Source organism: Elephantulus edwardii, unplaced genomic scaffold (assembly GCF_000299155.1).
Source record: "Elephantulus edwardii isolate Elephantulus edwardi_28Jun2011 unplaced genomic scaffold, EleEdw1.0 scaffold00325, whole genome shotgun sequence".
NCBI classification, from domain to species: Eukaryota; Metazoa; Chordata; class Mammalia; order Macroscelidea; family Macroscelididae; genus Elephantulus; species Elephantulus edwardii.
In genome coordinates, this window is record NW_006400075.1 from 200948 (window position 1) to 222053 (window position 21106).

The following is a 21106-nucleotide window of genomic DNA, read 5'->3' on the forward strand; positions in this document are numbered from 1 at the left end:
GAGAGGGTTAAGTCGGGCTGCTCCTTGGAGACAGGGATTCTGAGGCTTCATCTGACATACTTTGGATATGTTGTAAGGTGGGGCCAGTCCTTGGAGAAGGACATCATACTTGGGAGGGTAGAGGGACAGCGCAGGAAGGGAAGACTCTCTATGAGGTGGATTGATTCAGTGACTGGGGTAATCGGGATGGAGACAGTGTGGTTTGCACAGGACAGAGCAGAGCTTAGGGCTGTTGTACATAGGGCTGTTATGAGTCACAAGTGACTTGATGATACATAACAACAACAAAACATAGTATATCGTTGTGTGAGTATATCACAGTTTCTCTACCGATTTATTTATGTGTGTCTTCTTTCTGCTTTTCTTGGAAATCAGACAATTGTTTTGGGGTGTTGGGTATATTTCTTTAAGGAGGTCACATTCTTACCGGTTTCAAGCTTTGTTTCTGACAAATGTCTGGTTGTTCTTCCTGGACCTTCCATCACATATGATAAAATCATGTTTTTTACCCTCTTTATTTCTAACTCTTTTCTCTGTTCTTTTTATTATGTTTCCCTTATGATGGTGTAATGGAATTATATATTCCAAAACACACTGAACATTTTTCATTTTTCAATGCACTTTAAAAATATGTTCTTTATGTTCTGAAGAAGAGTAGTTATTCTTCTTTATAACATCCTTATAATTAATAGAGGAATAGAGAACATAGTCCTGTGTACTCAGCTTGACATTTTATTTTGCTAAAATGTCAAGAAAAATACACAAAGAATACATCAATACAGAGGATCCCAGGAAAACCACCAGGATGGGATTTATAGTCCTAGAGCATAGAGGCTCTGTGTTTTAACGTTCTGCACATTATTCTTTTGAGGAGAGAACAATGCACCAATCTGATCTATGGATGACGACAAAAACTGTGTGGGTATTGCTAACTCATCTCATTCTGGTGAAGTCAAACTGGGTATATATTTTTTTAAATACTTATACACCTACTGTTTTTGAGAGATTCTAACTAATAGAGACTCAATAACCTTTTATGTTTCTCAGATTATTATTGATGACGATGATGATGTTGATGACTTAAATGAAAGTTTACATAAAAGTTGGGTTTTCATTCATTCATTGCTGCACATTTTCCTACTTACCTCTTCCCTAGTTCATTAAAAAAAAAAGAGTTCCTATTCCAGCAGGGCCTTCCTTTCCTATTTCTTAAAAAATATAAAAAAAATTTTAAAAAAATCGTTCATTGGTGCCTACATTTCTGAGATTTGTGATCTGTACCGGAATAGATCTTTTGGATTAGTCATAATTTTTTAATGTTTTGCAGGGTTTTTAGTGCTATATTGCTAGGCATGTAAAATTAATATATATTTTGTTTTATCTACTTACATGTTTTGCATATATATTAATTTACAATGTTTTAATATAATATTTCCCAACACTCTGTTTTGTAAAATTGATAATCATTGATCTATGCCCACCCTATCTTTTCAGGTCTTTCCTAATTCCTTCACCTCCTCCCTCTGCCCACAGAGCACTGTGCCCCATGTCCTCAAAAAGCTGAACACAGAGTTCCATATGATCTAGTTATCGATATCTAGGAATATACTCCAAGGAAAATAGAACTGTGACACAAATGAATATCTGTGCACAGATGTTCAGAGTAGTGTTGTTCACAATAGCAAGAAAAGGGAAACAGCTCAACTGCCCATCGAAAACAAATAATCTGAGAAACTGTAGTGCATTCTCAAAATTCAGCCACCATTTCATAAAATACTATATAACATGGGAGAGGCTAAAGAGCATTATGTTGAGTGAACTCAGTCTCATAAGAACAGATACTGCATAAGAACACTATTGTAAAAATATAATGATAAAATCATGGGAATGCAGTAGCTCTTTTAATATCCCCCACCCCCACCCCAGGAAAACAGGTGGTATATTTCAACTAATAGCATTTCAATTAGTAGCCAGTTGTGCTATACAGTAAACACATTTTAAAATCAATGATTTTTTCCTTATTTAATATTGAATAGTACAGCATACTAAACATGCAAAGGAATTATTGATTATTAATTGATTATTATTAGTTTTAATTTGTATTCATTCTGGAAATTACTAATTCACATTTTGCATTAAATTTTAACATGATCACCTTACTGATTCTACTTCATTTGAGTTGTGTGATCCAGTTGTGTCTACAAAAATCATATCTAAGAGTAGGGATCTGTCACAGTAACTATCGTGTACTGAGCATTTGTAGATTGTTTCCAACAGATTTTATAATCCTATCTCTTTCACTGAATTCAGTGTTTCAACTCTAGATTCTTGGTTTATTGCTTTGTCTTATAAGTTGTTTTTCATAGAACTATTTATAAACTATTATTGTTGTTACTTACCATAGTGTTGGAACCCTACCATACCTGACCCAACAGTGGGTTTTCAGAGGCAGTTAATTGCACAGATTAAGATTGACCATCCTTCCCCTACATTTATAAATTACTAGTACTTGAAATGTATTTATTAAAAATATAAATATGACTACAGCACAAACTTGGAGACAGATTTATTGAATTTTTGTATTCTTGATCAAGATTCTATCAACTTTCTTTAAAGACATGAAAAGAACAATCATTATATTGAAATAAAGGAGACCCCCAAATAAGCAAAGAAATTCTGGAAAAGAACAGCAATGTAACGGGTAAATCAAAACATCCTTATAACCATGATAGTCACGACAGGTTGATCTTGATACAGTTGAGAACCTTTAAAAAATTCTATCCATGTATGGATAGCTGGCTTTTAGTTGCTGATAAACCTGAAAATCTATTGCAGAGAAAATATCCATTTCTCAGTACCACAAAAAAATTTACTCAAAATGCAATAAATACATAAATTAGATTTTAAAAGGATAAGGATTAACTTTGGTGCCTTTAGCACTCAGGAGAGATCCTTGACAACAGATTTTCCTAATGCAATTAATCTTTTGGTTTCCTAACTGCCAAGAGTGATGATTGTGGAACTGAGTAAACTGAAATTGTTAACAATCTCAATCTCTCCTTCAGCTATCATAGTGCTGTCAATTGGCCTAGTGGTGAGAAAGTTTGTTTTCTTTGTGTTTAGCTTCATTCCATATTGAAAACTATAGTTTTCAATACCTTCTGTAGCAAATGCTTTAGATTTTCCTCAATTTTGACAAGCAAGGTTATTTCCTCTGCATAATGCAGGTAGTTGATGAGTCTGCCTTCAATGCAAATGCCACATTCCTTTTCATAAAGTCCAGTCTCCTTAAAAATATGTTCCTCATAAAGACTGAAAACTTCTTATGTGATTTACTACCCCTGAGAAAACCTTCTGGAGAGTCAGTTATGAGTTAGCTTTGATTTGACAGTACATAATAATGTAGTTGTTTTATGAAAAAATGTTATAAGATAATCCAACACTTAAGTATTTTATAGAAAAAGTGAAAATATATCCCTTATCGTGGAATTAACCATTAGTTTCAGTATTGTCCCTGCCCTAGGCACTAGTGTCCTGACCCACTTATTTCTTTCCTCCACCACCCATCAAGATATCCATCCACTTCTACCCACTCCCCTCACCATCTATTTCCCATTGTCCAGCCTTGATCTGATAGCTTATATCCAAATTTTCCTTGGCTTTTGTGATCCCAGACTTGTCAGCTGCTAACAGTTTCTTATGTTGTGACCAGAGTCTCCTAAGTTCAGTTGTAATGTGTCCTGAATGAAGGTGATGTGTCCTGTAGTCTGGTGTGGGTGTGATAATATAAACTTTTATTTTACTTCCTTTACTCAATACACTACTATAAGAATGAGTCTCCAACAACTAGTAAGATGTGTATAAAAATCCAAAAAGAGAATGGAAAGGCGAGTCGGGGGTGGGGTGGTGTAATGGTAAGGGGGTAAATCACTGGGTTGCAGAGACTGATGGGCAGTTAGAGAGGGTGAGGGAATTAGGAAAGATCAGGTGGGGACATGAAAAGATGGGTAAACAGTGTGCATTGATCAATAATAATCAATGTCCTAAAACAAAGTGTTTGGGAATGATAGCATGAAACACAATGTGAATGAACCCATGTGTAAAATACATGTATATAAGTGAAATAAAATATATATGAATTTTATATGCAATTCAATAAAAATAAATGAATTACATGAATTAATTTCTTAAAAGAATGAATTTTTGTTCTATGTCTTGAAAACATGTATTAAATTCAATATTCAACATTTCTTTATTTGAAGGTATGCATATATCACAATTTGGTTTTTTCTTCTTAGTCACATTATAGATTTAAGCTGTCATGAAAAGTCACTGCTCAGATTAAATAGAGATCTGAAATAAAAGGCATTCTTTCCCTTACAATGACAAAAACAAACCTGGGAACACTATAAATTGGAAAATATACATCACCACATGAGGGTGTTTCTGTTTACTTGATTGTTTTGGTTTGGTTGGTTGGTTGTTTTTGTTTGTTTGTTTTGTTTTGTTTTCATAGAGCTATTTGGTGGATACTTTTTCATATACACACATAGTTGCTCTTTTTAGCATTTTTTTTGCATTTCCCCACAATGCATATCCTCTTCCCAGTTTGTCAACTCTAATACACATAATGTGTGATAATCCATTTTAGATCGATCTTCCCTTCACTCATCCCAACAGAGTTCACTCTCCATCCATTCTCCTTGTGTGTCTCTCTCACCCACCCCACATTCACAACCATCCTATTGTCCTAACATAGTCTTACACGGTATTTACCCTTTGGTGACTGAGTGATTTCATTCGGAATTATGTCTCCCAGACTGATCTATGTTGTGTGGAGTTTCAAAAGTTCATTGCTTTTCAAAGCTTTGTGTGAAGGTACCATAGTTTCTCTATCTATTCATTTGTTAACGGGCACTTGATTTGCTTTCATTTCTTCACAATTGTGAATTATGTTGTAATAAACATAAGGGTGCATATATCTATCTGTGTCACAGCTCTGGTTATTTAGGGCCTATTTTCATTAGTCAGATAATTGGATCAATTTTATTTTATTTTCAACGTTTTAAGGAAGCCTTCCATAATAGTTATACCATTTTACATTTCCACCAATACTGCAAAGGAGTTACAATCTCTCCTTCACCAACATTTGTTGTTTGCTACTCTGTTGATCTTTTCTGTTGTTGATGGAGTGAGAAGATGTGTCTTAGGTGTTTTGCTTTGAATGTCTCTTATTAGCAACCAGCATTATGCAGATGACACAATGTTGCTTGTTGAAATTGGAGAAGGACCTGATGCTCTTTATTGCAGAACATAAATAATGATAGCATTCTTTTTCCTTATTTTGACTTCTTTTCACTCTATGAAAGTTTCTGAATTTCTTCTGACCTCCATTTTCTTTTCTTTTCTTTTCCTTTTTGCCTGTATTTATAATGAAATTTCACAGAAAGTGAAGGAATTTGAAGGAATTAGTGCAGAAGAACAAAACTACAATCTCAGCATCAAGAAAACAAAAAATCCTCACCACTGGACAAAGAGGCAACATCATAAAACTAAAGAAAAAGTTGAAGCTGTCAATTATTTCATTTTATTGGATTCACAAACAACATGCATGGTGGCAGCTGTGTAAAGATCAAAAGGTGTATTGCATTTGAGAAATTTGCTGTTGAGAATCTATCCAAAATTCTAAAGAACAAGGAAGTTAATTTAAAAACAAATATGCTCCTGATACAAACCAGAATATTTTCAACTGCTTTGTATGCACGTGAAAGCTGAATAATGAATAAGATGATTAAGGATGAAAGAAGAATTGATAACTTTGAATTGTAGTGTGTTAGCAAGGAGTATTGAATATACCAGGGATTGCCTTGAAGGAAATGCTACAAGAGTGTCAGGGATGGTGACATTTTGTGTCAATTTGAGCACATTTTCAGGAGGAACTAGTCCTTGGAAACAAACATCATGTTGGGAAAAGTGATCCCCTAGATAGAGTGAAACAGTGACTCCTACAAACAATTTAAGCCTGACAGATTGTGAGGATAGGGCAGGATCGGGTAAGGTTATATCTTTTATTAATAAGATCAGTTTGAGTCATAGATGACTCATTGGTACCTAACAACAAGAACAACATAATGCACAAGTAAAACAGTATTTATAAGACACTAAAAGACCAATAGCTATTCTGAAGTGTGCTCATTGATAGCTACAAGTTATAGTTACCTTGATGACACCTAACAACATCAGCAACATCTCAGGTGATAACCAAGGCACTGTTCTGTGTAACTCATTGGAATGTTGGTCTGAAAAATAATCTTTTTAGTGCATAGCCTGCAGTGTCAAGGCAACCACATAAGGATTTTTTAACATTTTCTTGAGATGAGAAGCAGATTTAATAGCTGCCCAGATCCCTGCCAGAACCCAATATGGGACAACAGCAGTACTTCTCTTAGAGTTACTCATCCTCTTTGGACCTGAGAAGACCTGGATGAAGTCCTTACACTTCTCAATACCACAGTCAGTGATGGGCTCCATAGTATTTCTAGGGAGTCTCTCAACCAAGGATAGCTGACAAACTACGTTTGTTGTGTGTTAAAATCTTTGTCTTCAGAATGTTTGGGGACAATGAAGAAGGGCTTATATTTTTAGGATTATAGTGTCATACATCTGTGTCTTACTTGCTTTCCTCAGGCTGGACAGTTCTTGAGTTTTTTAATAGTCAGCTGCTTAAATATGAAAATCAAATAACATCTATCTATTGAAGTAAATATGGATAAATATGTGTTTGACTCATTATCAACCTTCCCTCTGGATCCACTGAGAACACAGATTACTTACCATGGATGGGAAATTGAAAACCTTTTTGGTGGCAATGACCACAGATAAGAGACACTTCGGTTACATGACATAGGATGTGAATGTGGTTATTCAAGATGTCTTGTCTCCTCTCTTCTCAGTAGGCATTCATTCTGAGATCCAACTAATGCAGTCTGGTCTGAGATGAAGAAGCCTGGGACGTCAGCGAACGTCTCCTGCAAGGCTTCAGGATACACTTTCACTTTCATGCACCAGATGGTAGAGGCTCCTGGACAAAGATTTGAGTGACTCGGTCGTTTTTACCCAGAATGTAGTACCACAGAGTACTCACAGAAATTCCAGGGCAGAGTCACCATGACCAGTGACACCTCCACATGGAGGTTAAGAAATCTAAGATCTGAGGACACAGCCATGTGTTACTGTACATGAGACACAGTATGCTAACCTCATACTGAATGTGATAAATACCATAAAAAATCAGGTACCTTTATCACAGTTATAGGTAGCAAACAACTCGGGTGACTATTTCCTTAAATAATTGAAAACTAAAAGCAAGTTAAATATAAAAATAACTCTAATTATGTACAGACTGGCCAGAGGAACCGGGCCAGAGTTGGCTACCATCTGGGCATGCTGGATAAGGGTAAAATCCTGAGAGGTCGGGCCATGCCTAGTGTCTTGGGATACTTAGTATCAGCTGCATGTGTCCTCTGGTTTCCTCGGGAGAGGCAACTATGGAAGTCTCTGGGCATTTGTGGCTATCTCTGTGCCCCAAGTGTGGGTCAGCAGAGCGGACTTGTCAGAAGAACTGTGGGGGTGACTGTAATGAGTGGCCTTAAGGCCTGTTTTTCATTGTTTTTGCTCAGTCTTCTAGGTTGTATAGCCCTGGTGTGTCCACTTGCCAGACAGAGGTAACTTTGTGGTGGCTGTGAAGCTGAACACTGTGACACTGACGTGTCAAATGCAAGAATGTTTACCCATGGTGGACAGTCTTTGGTGGCGCTCCTCGGTTGAAACAAGCCTGGAAGCAGGAGTGTCATCCACTTCCATAAATAGCTTGCCTCCGGAAACCCTATGAATCTGGAGAAAGGATGAAAGTCATGCACACAAGTGTCGAGGACTTTCGTTCATAGGGTCGTTATGAGTCGCATACTATTCGACAGCACTTGAAACAACAACTAATTATGTGAAAGAAAATGGAACTCAACATATAGTTAATATTTAAATTAATATTAATTATTTAAAAATTACTACAGCCATACATTTACAGAGAATTTCCAGAAATTCAATCTAAATTTAGAAGGGGCCAAAGTATATGAGATAGATATCTTTGCTGATCTGAGATCAATCTTGGCTGAAATCATAGAACATCAGAAGGATATTTATTTCTGCTTTATTGACTGTACAAAGGCATTTGACTAAGTGAATCATAACCAATTAAAGCTAACACTGAGGAAAATAGGTATCGTAGAACTTGATTGAGTTCATGTGAAATTACACACAGATCAAGGATCTGTGGTTTAAGCAGAGTAAAGTCAGACTATCTGTGGTGGCAAAGGCTTATAATTCAAATTTTCATTTTTAGTGAACAATTAACGGCTATTCTTTTGTGTGCTGAAGTATTTAAAAAAATAAAATGAGGTTTATTTTGGGATATAAGCCCCACCCTACTAGAGGCCTGTATAAGCTCATGGAATTTCAATGTTAGTTTGCTCTTTTTGAGACACCCACTTTCCAGCTTCACTGCATCAGGTAGTCTTCCATGTTCATCATTCTCTACAAAACTGGCTGCATGCCTACAGTCAAGTGAGTCGTTCCCCTGATGGGTATGAGTCTCTGAGAGACCTTCCACCAAACCATCAAACCCAAGGAACAAAGAGGGTGAAGAAATGGCCGTTGATGTTGCAAATCATGGAGTAATACACCAAATCAAACATTTGGAACACTAGTCTCTGCATTCCTTTTTACTGATCTGCTATTAATCTTTGTTGTTGTTGTTATGTGCTGTCAAATCACAGGCAACTCATAGTGACCCTAAGTACAATGGCTCTGAAGCTTGCCCTATCCAAAGCCCATCTTACTGACTACAACATACCTTTCCTCTTTCCCCTAGTTACTGTGCTAATCCATCTCATCTGGAATCATTCTCTCATGAGTGGTCTCTTTCAAGTATAATGAGCTTCTGTAAGGACTGGTCTCTCTGGGCCACATGTCCAAAGTATGTAAGATGAAGCTTCATAGTCCTTGCCTCCAAATTATGACTACACACTGCACGGTTTAAAATGAAGAAAGAAGTGCATCAGGATTGTATCAGCGCCCCGAGCAAAGCAGCGCCCTGCAGGCTCCTAGGCCCCCCTCTTCTACCCAGCTCCACATCTCCCGGTCTCCCCATTCCCTCGTCACCCCATCTCCTCAACCCCTGTCCTCCCTTTAGACCCTCTGTCCTCCCTCTGATCTCCCTGTCTCCTTGTTCCCCTTTCCTCCATTTCCCCATTCCTCCATGTTTCTGTTTCCTCCGTCTCCCCCCCCCATGCCCATATCCTCCCCCAACTCTGGTCTCCCTAACCTATTCTCCCTGTCCCCTGACCCTCCCCATCCTCCATCCGTTCTGTGTCCCCCTGTGCCTCTCTTGTCCCCCCATCTGTCCCCTACTCCCCTCCTGTCCCCAGTCCCTGGGTTCCCACAGCAGCTCTGGCTGTCATAAGCTGCCTGTGAGCATGATTCAGGGGCTCCTATTCCTCTGATGTTAGCTGTAGTCTGTTATGGTCCTGCCAAGGGCTCCATCAACATTATACCAGTGAACCTCCTCTGGTACTTGAGCTTCCAGCCAGGGCCCACCTGACCTCGGCAGTGGCCTTCCTTGTGCCAAGTCCCAACTCTAATTTATAGCAATTTCATATTGATGTACTGTGTTTTCCATAATCTTCAGCAAAACGTGCCTTGCATTTGATAGTAATTCTCTTATTCAGTAATTTCTACAGTCTGATGGATCACCATTCTTGTAATGGAAACAAATAGGAGTCTCTCCCAGCCAGATGACCCCGTATTTTTTTTGGCAGAGCTTGAAGAACCTGTCCAGGGTTCCTCTATCGCCTTAAACACCTTAACTTGTATTTCCTCAATCCCTGGGACCAGATTTCATGCCAGTGCCTTCAGTGCAGATTAACGCTGTCTGCAATACTGGTTCTTGCTAATAGCTCATTCTGGAAGTGGTGACCAATTGTTTTCAGCAGAATAATTCTTTTTAGTCCATCTTCTTTTGATGGTCTGTGCTTCATTCACCATTTTGTCTATAGAATTGTTCAGTGTTGAAAATGGAGGGTTGAATTTGTTCTTCTATTCTTTAAAACTGAGAAATGCTGAGTTTGTGCTTCCCTTATAGTTTCTAACTCTGGATGTTTGCACATTTCATTATAATACTTTGTCTTTTCAAGCTTTCCTTACATTGTTGTCTTTCCTTTTTTATTTTCTTTTCTTTCTTGTGCACCATCAAATCTGATCTGCCTGGCACAGGAGGAGATTGCCCCTCATTCTCCATTGGAGCATCTGGTGAATTAGAGCCACCCACCTTCAGGATTGCAGTTCAGCTTCTTGCCACTAGGCTTCCTTTCCTAGCTGCCTTTTTAAATCTTTTGTGCAATCTCTTAACTCAGGTCTCCTTTCTCTTGTTTTGACTTCTTTTTGCTCCAATGGAAGTTTCAGAGTCTTTTTGGTTTTGCATTTTTATCAGAGCCTGATTTACAACAGCAGAGCTGGAAACAACACAAATGTCCACTGATAGAGGAATAACAAAAAACAATGGAGTATAGTCACACAGGGCAGATTATTCATGACTAACTATGATCACTTGTGGTGCTCTTTTTGCCCCATGTGGGGGTTAGCAGAGTGGACTTGCCAGATGAAATGGGGGTCTGGGGCCCAGAGTTTGCCAGCATTTGGGCATGCCAGGATGGAAAGATACTGAAGGGCCTGAGGGCCTGTGTCTTTCATTGTTTTTTTCAAACATTCCTCTAGGTCCCATAGCCCTGTGTGTCCACTTGCCATACAGTGGTAACATGTGCTTGTTGTGAGGCTGAACACTGTGACACTGATGTGTCAAACGCGTTATTGGTTGGTTACCCAATGCTGACAGTGTGGGCTGGAGCTCCCTGTATGAAACAAACTTGGAAGGAGGAGTGGCATTCACTTCTGTAATAGCTTGCCTCCAGAAACCCTATGAACCTGGAGAGAGGATGAAATACACACAAGTATTGAGGACTCTCCTTCATAAGGTCACTATGAGTTGCCTGCGACTCAACAGCACTGAACAGCAACAACAATTAATTTGTAAACGGAATAAACCATTCAAGATGTTAGACTGTATGAAATACTTGAGGCAGAAGACTGAAGACTACAGTTCAATATGGGTTATATCTCAATTTCAAAAAGGAAAATTCTCCACTGGACTAAAGCAACATCATGATAGATGGAGAAGAGATTGAAGTTGTCAGTGATTTCATATCACTTGGATCCACAATCAACACTCAGGATATTAGCAATCAAGAAAAAAAAATGCCTAATTGTATTAGGGAAATCTGCTGTCTAGGACTTAATTCAAAGTGCTTTAAAGTAAAGATGGCAGTAGAAGACTCAAGTCATATTTTTTTTCAATTATTTCCAAATCTTCTGAAAGGTAGACAATAAATAAAGATGAGTAAAGAATCAGTGCCTTCGAATGGTGGTGTTGGAGAAGACTGCTGAATATTCTATGGACTACCAAACAAACAAACAAGTCTTTCTTGGAGGAAGTACAATCAGGAGGCTTCTTCTTAGAGGTATGGATGGTGAAACTTCATCTCACATTCTTTGGACATGTCGTCAGGAGAGGCCAGTCATGGAAGTAAAACACATGTTGGGAAAGATAGGGGCCAAAGAAAGAGGGTAAGACCCTCCATAAGATGGGTTGGGAGAGTGACTATTACAAGGGGATCCAGGATATCAGAAATAATGAGGATGGCCCTGGATAAGGTAAGGTACAGATCTATTATTCATCAGGTTGATTTGGGACATAATTAACTTGGAAGAACCAAAACCAACATAGTGGCATTGTAGGGTGGAGTAGAACCTTCCTAGAATGCTTCAAAATAAATAAATTTTCAAAGACACAGACTGCTGCATCATTTGACCATGGATCAGCTGGTGAATTTCCACTGTAGACTGCTCAGTTAGCAGCCAAGTTTTTGATCACTTAACCACAAGGGCTCAACTTCATGAACAAAACCACTGGAGTACATCAAACTAGAAGCTAAAGATATTGGTGGAGATCTTTTTGTAGTCAAGAAGACAGGAAAAATTGAATAAAATGTGCTCTTTTCTTTGATGTCACATGTAAGCAAGATTCTGCTGAAGATTACCCAAAAACAACTGAAATAGCACATCAACAGAGACATCATGCTAGGAAAGTTATAGAGTCAGCAATAGAGGAGATCCTCAACCTCATGAATTAATACCGTGTTGGTAGCAATGGGTTAAGTATGTCATATATGAAGAGGATGGCACAGAATAACATGACTTTCAGATCTGTTGTTCTCTGATTTACTATAAGTTGTACTTAATTGAGGGCAAATAATAAAAACAACACAAAATGCAAGAAAGTAAATGAACAAAAGAAAACATTTTATTATATATTCATATAAAATTAATTTACATGAAATTATATCATGGTAATTATATGCTCAGTCTACCATATTAACACAAAAGTCATTATTTCCATTTATCACTGTCACCAGCTCTTCCCAGGACATAATTATCTGCTCTAGAGTGAAATACTCCAAAGTCATTGGTAAATGGGAAAGACAAGGTAAAACTATATTTCTAGGCAGATATATGACAGTATAGTTAGAAAACCCTAAATACTCAGTGAGAAAACTATTAGACATAGTCAACCAATTCTGCAAAGTAGCACGGTATAAGATCAACGTACAAAAATTAGTTGCGCTTCATTACAGTGACAAAAAGGAATATAGAAATGGAGCTAAGAAAAGCACTACCAATTATAAGATTAAATACTTGGGAACAAATCTAATTAGAGATACAGATGACCTGTACAAAGGTAATTACAAAACATTACTACAAAAAACAAAAAGAGCCCTGGAGAAATGGAAGAATATACCATGCTCATGGATAGGAAGACTCAATATCATGAAAATGACAATACTTTAAAAAGCATTCATTCTATAGGTTCAATGCAATCCCAAAACAGATACCAATTCTATTGCTCAAAGAGATGGGAAAAGCTAGAATGAAAAGACACCATAAATAAGAAAAAAAAAACTATTGAGGAAAATAAACAAAGCAAGAGGCATCACATTCCCTGATTTCAAATCCTACTACACAGCCGTGTTGGTCAAGACAGCAGATACTATTACAGACAGACACAGAGATCAATGGAATAGAATTGAGAACCCAGAAACCTACTCATCTACCTATGATCAATTGCTTTTTTACAAGCAGACTAAATCAGTTAAGTGGGGAAATGATCATCTCTTTAGCAAATGGTGTTGGCAAAATCGGAAAACCATCTGCAGAAAATTTAAGCAAGAAAAACGCCTTACATCATACACACACACACAATAAGAATCAAAGGTCAGTTGAGGACACAGAAGTAAAACAAATGACTATTAACAACTTATTCATTGTGAATACATTTTATAAGGAACACAAATGCAGGCTATACACATGGATTTAACCTGGTAGTATGCATAAGAATCAGATCAAACTACATTTGTGTAAAGAATCGCTGGAGAATCTCAGTATCAGTTGTGAAAATTAGGCCAAGGGCTGACTGTGAAACAGACCATCAACTACGCATAAGCAAGTTCAACTGGAAGCTAAGAAAATTAAATAAAGTCCACAGGAGCCAAAATTTGACTTTGAATCTGTCACACCTGAATTTCAAAACCATCTCAGGAACATTAATGAAAGAAGACTGGATGAGCTAGGGAGGATATCAAGAATATCATCCAGTAAGAATGCAAAGGGTCATTACAAAGGCAAAGAAGGAAGAAAAGACCAAGATGGATGTCAGAAGAGTCTCTGAATACTGCACTACAGCACCAAGAAGCAGAGCAAAGTGAAGAAATCAAGATATTAAGGAAGTGAACTGAAGATTTCAGACGGCAACAAGGGATGACCAAGTATTATAATGAAATGTGCAAGGAGCTGGAGTCAGAAAATCAAAACAGCTGAACTCACTTAGCATTTCTCAAACTGACAGAACTGAAGAATAAATTCAAACCTCAAGTTGCAATACTTAAGGATGATTTAGGCAGAATATTAAATGATACAGGAGGCATTAAATGAAAAGAGAAAGAGTATATAGAGTTATTGTGTCAAAAGGAATTGGTGGACCCAGAAGAATTTCATGAAACAACATATGAACAAGAGTCTGTGGTGATGAAGGAGGCAGTTCAAGTTACTATAAAAGAATTAGCAAAACACAAGGCCCCATGAATTGATGGCATATTGACTGACATATTTCAACAAACAGATGCTGCCCTGGTTATGCTCACCAAGTTGTACCAAGAAATTTTGAGGACAACCATATTGCCTACTGACTTGAAGATACCTATATTTGTTCCCATTCCACAGAAAGGTGATCTGACAGAGTGTGGAAATTTTTGAACAGTGTCACTGATGTCACATGCAAGCAAGATTTTGCTGAAGATTAGCCAAAAACGACTGGAACAGCGCCATCAACAGAGAACTGCCTGAAGTGCAGGCTGGGTTTATAAGAGGTCATAAGAGATATAGCTAATATCAGACGGATCTTAGCTGAAACAGAGAGTACCAGAGAAATGTCTATCTGTGTTTCACTGACTATGCAAAAGCATTTGACTGTGTGGATCCCAACAAACTGTGGCTGACTCAGAGAAGAATGGGAATCTCACAACACTTGGTTGTGCTTATGCGAAACTTATACTTGGACCAGGAGACAATTGTCAGAACAGAGCAAGGAAACACTCCGTGTTTCAAAATTGGGAAGGATGTTTGTCAAGGATGTGTCCTATGTTCATATGTTTTCAATCTATATGTAGAACAGATTACCCAAGGGTTTGGGCTGTATGAGAAGTGTGGTGGCATCAAGATTGGAAGTAGACTTATCAACAATCTGCAATAAGCAGATGACACAACCATGCTTGCTGAAACTGAAGAGGACCTGTAGCGCTTGCTGCAGAAGGACAATACTGCAGCCTTCAATATGGATTGAAGCTCAACATCAAGAAAAAAATGATTCTCACCACTGGGCCGATTGGCAGCATCATAATAGATGGTGAAGAGATTGAGATTTTTGATAGCTTAAGTTTGTTTGTCTCTATTATCAGCACACTTGGTACAAGCAGCCAGGAAATTAAAAGGTGAATTGCATTGGAAAAGTCTACTGTTAGAGACTTCTCCAAGGTGCTGAGGAACAACACAGTCTGTTGACTAAGGTGTGCCTGATACATGCCATGGTCTTTGTCATTGCTTGCTATACATCAGAGAGCTGGACAATGACTAGGGATGACAGAAGGAGAGTTGATGTCTTTGGGCTTTAGTCCTGGAAGAGTATTGAATATACTGTCTACTGCTAGGAAAACAAACAAGTTCATCCTGGAGAGAGTGAAGCCAGGCTGCTCCTTGAAGGCAAGGATTCTGAAGCTCAGTCTGACATACTTTGGACATGTTGCAAGGCAGGATCAGTCCCTGGAGAGGGACGTCATTCCTGTGAAGGTGGATGGACAGGGCAGGAGAGGAAGACTCTCGAGAAGATGGAGAGATTCTATGACTGGGGTAATGTGGTTAGGTGTGTTAGATATAATAAGATTGACAAGAGACAGAACAGGGTTTAGAGCTGTTGTACATAAGGTCGCTATGATTCGTCAGCAACTCAATGGCACATAAGAACTACAACATAAAATTGATCAGACAAAAACTAGGAACAACTCAAGAATCTCTATTCCACAGCATGAAGAGTCTTCCAAGCATAACGAAAACCTACAACAAGCAGAGACTAAAATAGATGACGGGACCTTCTACAAACCAAATCCTAATGCACATCTAAAATCTTCTCCAACAGGGTGAGAAGGAAACCCACATGCTGAGATAAAATATGACAATAACATATATGATTATATATCTAAAATTTATAGAATACTCCAGTACCTCAACAATATAAAGGTAAAACATATCATCATGGAATGGGCACAGGATAGGATTAGAAACACTTCACCAAAGAAGATATTCAAATGGCAAGCAAACATACGATGAAATATTCAAAATTCTAATGTTCAGAGAGATGCGAATCAAAACAACTTTGAACTCTCATTTCACACTAGCAATAATAGTAAATTTCAACATGGCAGCAAAAACCAAATGCAAGTGGTAATAATATGGAGAGATTAGGACCTTAATCACTGCTGGAGAGAAAGTAAAATGGCACAGCCACTGTGGAAGGCAGTCTGGTACTTCCTCAAAAATTTGGAAAGAGAAATACCATTTGATCCAGCAATTCCTTTACTAGGAATATACCGTAAAGAAACCAGAAACAAAACTCAAATAGATGTAAACACACTTATGCTTACTGTTGCATAATAGACAGTAGCAAAGAGATGGAACCCACCCAATACCCATCAACAAACTAATGGATAGGAAAATTAAGATATATTCACAAAACAAAATATTATGCAACATTGAAAAATCAATAAGCTAGCTATGTTGAATGCACTATCTCAATCAAAAAAGGACAAAAGCTTTGTAAGACTGCTGTTATGAAGTAGGACAGCCATGAAGGATTGGGGAGAAAATGAGAATAGAGGGGATAGATAATGAACACTGCATTAGAAAAGATGAGGGGAAGAACTGTTTAAAAGGAATGTGTCATCGGGTATCATATGTTTGACAGTAATCTTAAATAGGATGGAGGGTATGTTGTTGCATGGGCTGGGGGAAGAAAGAAAATGTGCATTGATGAATTAAAAACCAATAATTTTAAAGTATTTTTTACAAGAAAATGTATCTAAACCTGTATTAGAGAGACCAGGGGACAACCTAATGTAAATTTCTTAACCAAACACCAGAAGGAAATGAGCTTCAATTCTCAGAGTCAGAGTCTATGGAGATTTTCTACTTCCTGTATTGGTGAGTCTTAACAGGGATCTTAGAAACTTTCTAGTGGCGATCTAAGATGTGACTAAAGGCCTCTATCTGTCTTGAATAAAGAACAATGAAGAAAATGATTGTTGCAACTAAATAATTACTCCATTAACAGTGGTAGAGCACACAATAACTCCATGTTCTGTAATCATGAGACCAAAACAAATAGATGACACCTGTCCACCACTGCTCACGGTTTGAAAAGGATCATGTTAGAACATATTGGACAGAGTGTGGGACAAAAGTGGACCAAAGCTCAAAACCACAAAAGTGCCCACACTTACTTGGCTGATAGAGACAAGGGGATCATGATATATCCAGTGACCTTACCATAGTCCTTTCACCTCCCTCTGAACTCACCCGTATGTATCAACTTTCACCCAAACAATAATAACAAGGAAATTCTCACTCTTAAAACAGTATCATAAAAGATAAAAAACAGTAGGACTTACTGAGAGATAAAGTGCAGAAGGCAGGGAAGGAGAAGATAGAACGATGAATACAATCCAGAAACAAGGAGAAAATGAGAAGTTCTCAGATACAAGAGGAGATTTTAATCAATGTCACAAAAATGTCGAAAAAATGTTGAATGGAAAATAAACATGCTCTGAAAAATTTCACTCAAATGGCAATAAAAAAAATAAAGTAAGAAACATTTCCCCCCCAAAATGTTATCCTTAGTGCTCCAAACAGCCCTAAAACAGTCCTGCCTGCTCTGGGCTATGGTCACACAGAGCCACTTAACTCCATATCTTGCTAAAATGCAGGAGGAGCTCATGCAAATAGGGCTCTGTCTCTTGGTAATGAAAACCAGCCCAGCCCCAACCCTGCAGCTCTGGGAGAGGAGGCACAGAATCTCCACTGTCCTCACTCAGAACCAGGGCTGAACACAGACAAGTCACTATGTCTCTACTTAGCTGGATTTTTCTTGTTGCAATTTTAAAAGGTAACTGTAGAGAGCAAATGTATGTGAGTGGATATGACTGAAAAAAATGCACATGTGTAACGATTTCCCTGACCAGAATGTCATTGTGTTTGCAGGTTTCCAGTGTGAGGTGCAACTGGTGGAGTCTGGGGGAGACCTGAGGCAGCCTGGGGGGTCTCTGAAGCTCTCCTGCGCAACCTCTGGGTTCACCTTCAGTAGCTATGCCATGAACTGGGTTCGCCAAGCCCCAGGAAAAGAGCTGGAATGGGTCTCACATATTAATATTTTTAGTGGTATAAGCTATGCAGATTCTGTGAAGGGCCGATTCACCATCTCCAGAGACAACGCCAAGAACATGGTGTATCTGCAGATGAACAGTCTGAAAACAGAGGATACAGCCATCTATTATTGTACAGCAGACACAGTGAGGGGAAGCCAGCATGAACCCAGACAAAAACTTCTCTGTGGGTGCTGAGAGCAAAGGATTCTGATCCAGGAGCAGGTGCAGATGTGGGTTACAGGCTTGTTTCCTGTAGTGATGTAGGTATTCTGCATCTGACAGTTTCCCCAGGGATTATTTCATGCAGAGAACTCTGGTGGTTTAGTGGTAGGGAGCTGTACTGCCTTTCAAAGGCATGAAGTTAACCTACCAGCTACTCCCTCAGAGTGATAGACAACCTCCTGTGCAATTTGCTGCCTGTAAAAGTACACTGGGAGCTGGTTGCAAGTTGCTTCCAACTTGTTAGGACTAATTACAGCACACAGGGTGAGGAAAAGTAGATACATTGTTGGTTTTTCCTGCTGCTGAAGTAAAATTGGGCCTTGCTTGTCATAGCTTTCTAATTTTCCAAGTGAATACCAAGAGATCTTGAGCTTAGAATCATGACCCGCATATAGTTTGTTGCAAGGCCTTTTTTTTTTTAAAATATTAACTCCTTTATTTGCTTTAAAGGAGCTCCTTTAATGTACATTAAACCCTCTGAACCACAATAATTTGTCTCTTCCCACTGGGAGTGAGAGGCAATGGTCCATCTTCAAAGGTTTTTCTAACTCTCCAGGAAGGAATACAAAAGGGTCGCTCACTTTCTTGCTTGTGCAAATATGATCGTATCTTCTGTCATTGGTTAGTAATATGTTTTTTGCTCATTGTCCATTCTCTGTTTTCTACCATACTTTTTAATTAATAGGCTTTTGTAAAGTTTTTCAATAAAAATGTAACACTGCTCTGGAATTTTTTGTAAAATTATAGCAATTGTTCCATCTTGAGGGAAGCAGTCCTTCAATTCCTTTTGTTTTTGTAACTGAGTTTTAAAAGTATAATGTATTCTTTCAATGATAGCTTGTCCTTGGGAATTATAAGGAATCTCAAATATATGTACACTATCCAAGTCTTTTAAAAAATCATGTAAATGTTTAGATTTATATCTTGGTCCATTATCAGTTTTTACACTTTCTGGAATGCCTATTACTGCAAAAATATGTTTAAAAATTTACTTAACACACATAGAGCTTTCCCCAGGAAAAGTTGCAGTTCATATAATCCCAGAATAAGTACCTACAGTTACATATCAAAAGAAAGCTTGGTAAAAGATGAAATATAAGTAATATCTGTTTGCCATAATTGATTTGGAAATTGTCTCTGAGGATTAGCCTGTACAGGGACATATTTTAAATTAGGTGGATAATAAGTTTCACATTGTTGAATTATTTTCCTCACTTGTTTTCAAGTTAACTGATACTTTTTTTTTAAATGAAGCTGTATGGTTATGAAGGCAGTTTTATGATCTTAAACCGCACATTCTAAATAAATTGACGAAAGATTAACTGATTTATTAACTTCATTATTTCTTTGCATAAGAGGACCAGGAAGGGAGGAGTGAGAATGGATACGAGTAATAAACCATGGGTATTCTTGTTGCTGTAATACATTTTATAACTGAATCAATAAATGGTATATAGTAGAAATTTTTACTTATTTTTTACTAATTTTGTTTTTTTATTTTTTTAATATTTTTTTCCAATTTTTATTATTTTGTGTGCGTGTACCGTCAAATCAGATCTGACTGGTACAGGAGGATATTGCTCCTCCTTCTCAGGCAGAGCATCTGGTGGATTCGAACCGTGTTCCTCTGGGATTGCAGTAAAGCTTCTTGCACTAATTTTGTTTTTGAAATAGCTACTATTTTTAACTCATAAACTTCATATAAAGAATTTGCAACTATATTGATAGGAACAGCAGATATGTCTTTTAGCAACATTAGAGTGGTGTGTAGTAGTGGCATGTTGTCAAGCAGAAGTGTACGTGGTTTGTTCTTGTAATATAGTTGCTTTTGCTTTGTATGGTAGACTCAGAACCGACTCTTCTGTGTTGCATCTATAAACCAAGAAATTACCTTTATAGAAAAAGTTCTATGATTTTTGTTTAGGATAATGATTGTTACTATAAACATCTTTGCTCTGGTGTTTTTTCTTTTTTTAAATTTTTTCTTCTTTTTTATTAACTTAAAATAGTTTATAGGACTCAATCAAATATTTTTCATTTCCTCCGTGAGATAAGCAAGCAGGTAATTTCTAGCCACCTGTTTTTCTGTTCTAACTTTTCTTACTAATTGATAACCCTTAAGTGGGTACATCTTGGGGACTGTTTTATTTCTATCTGCTAGATTTGGGTTTATACTATGCATATTATCAGCCCTGTGTCTATCAGCACTAATAAGTCTGTGCTTCTCATAGAAGCACAGCAAAAAGATAACCAAATTTTCAGATCTTTCTCTGTTAAATCAACAATAGTTGTCACATTTTGAAATTTCTCAATACATCTGTAGAAACCTTGAGGGAAAACTTCCAAGTTTGTCTTTATAACTCCCTCTTGAAACTACAAATGCTTGTATGTAAGGTACTTGATGCTATTTGCTCTTTCCCAGATAAAATAAAACAAGCTGCATTATAATGTTGCAATTCAGGGCCTGTCTAGACCTCCGAATCATTTCCTCAGAGTATTTCATTTTAGAATTAGATCTTTGTAATTTTTGCACAAGCAATCTTAGTGAAGTGTTTAACTGATGCTGGAAGTTGTTCTATAAACATTCTGGAAAACAAAGGATTCAAAGGAAGTTTTGGGACTGAGCTCCCAATTATCAGTGACTGTTCTCTTCTGTGGGCCTTTGCCCAGCCTGTGCCTGTTCCTGGAGGCTT

General features: G+C 37.8%; 2 gene segments (V, D, J or C); both read left to right on the top strand.

The window, feature by feature from the left end:
* The first annotated feature begins 4003 nt into the window (after positions 1-4003).
* On the top strand, positions 4004-7242 carry LOC102849600. The segment is given in 2 exon segments: positions 4004-4007; positions 6957-7242. Coding segments are annotated over 2 exon segments (290 nt in total).
* A 10635-nt stretch (positions 7243-17877) lies between these two features.
* LOC102850010 lies at positions 17878-18386 on the top strand. The segment is given in 2 exon segments: positions 17878-17932; positions 18028-18386. Coding segments are annotated over 2 exon segments (402 nt in total).
* Positions 18387-21106: the final 2720 nt, after the last annotated feature.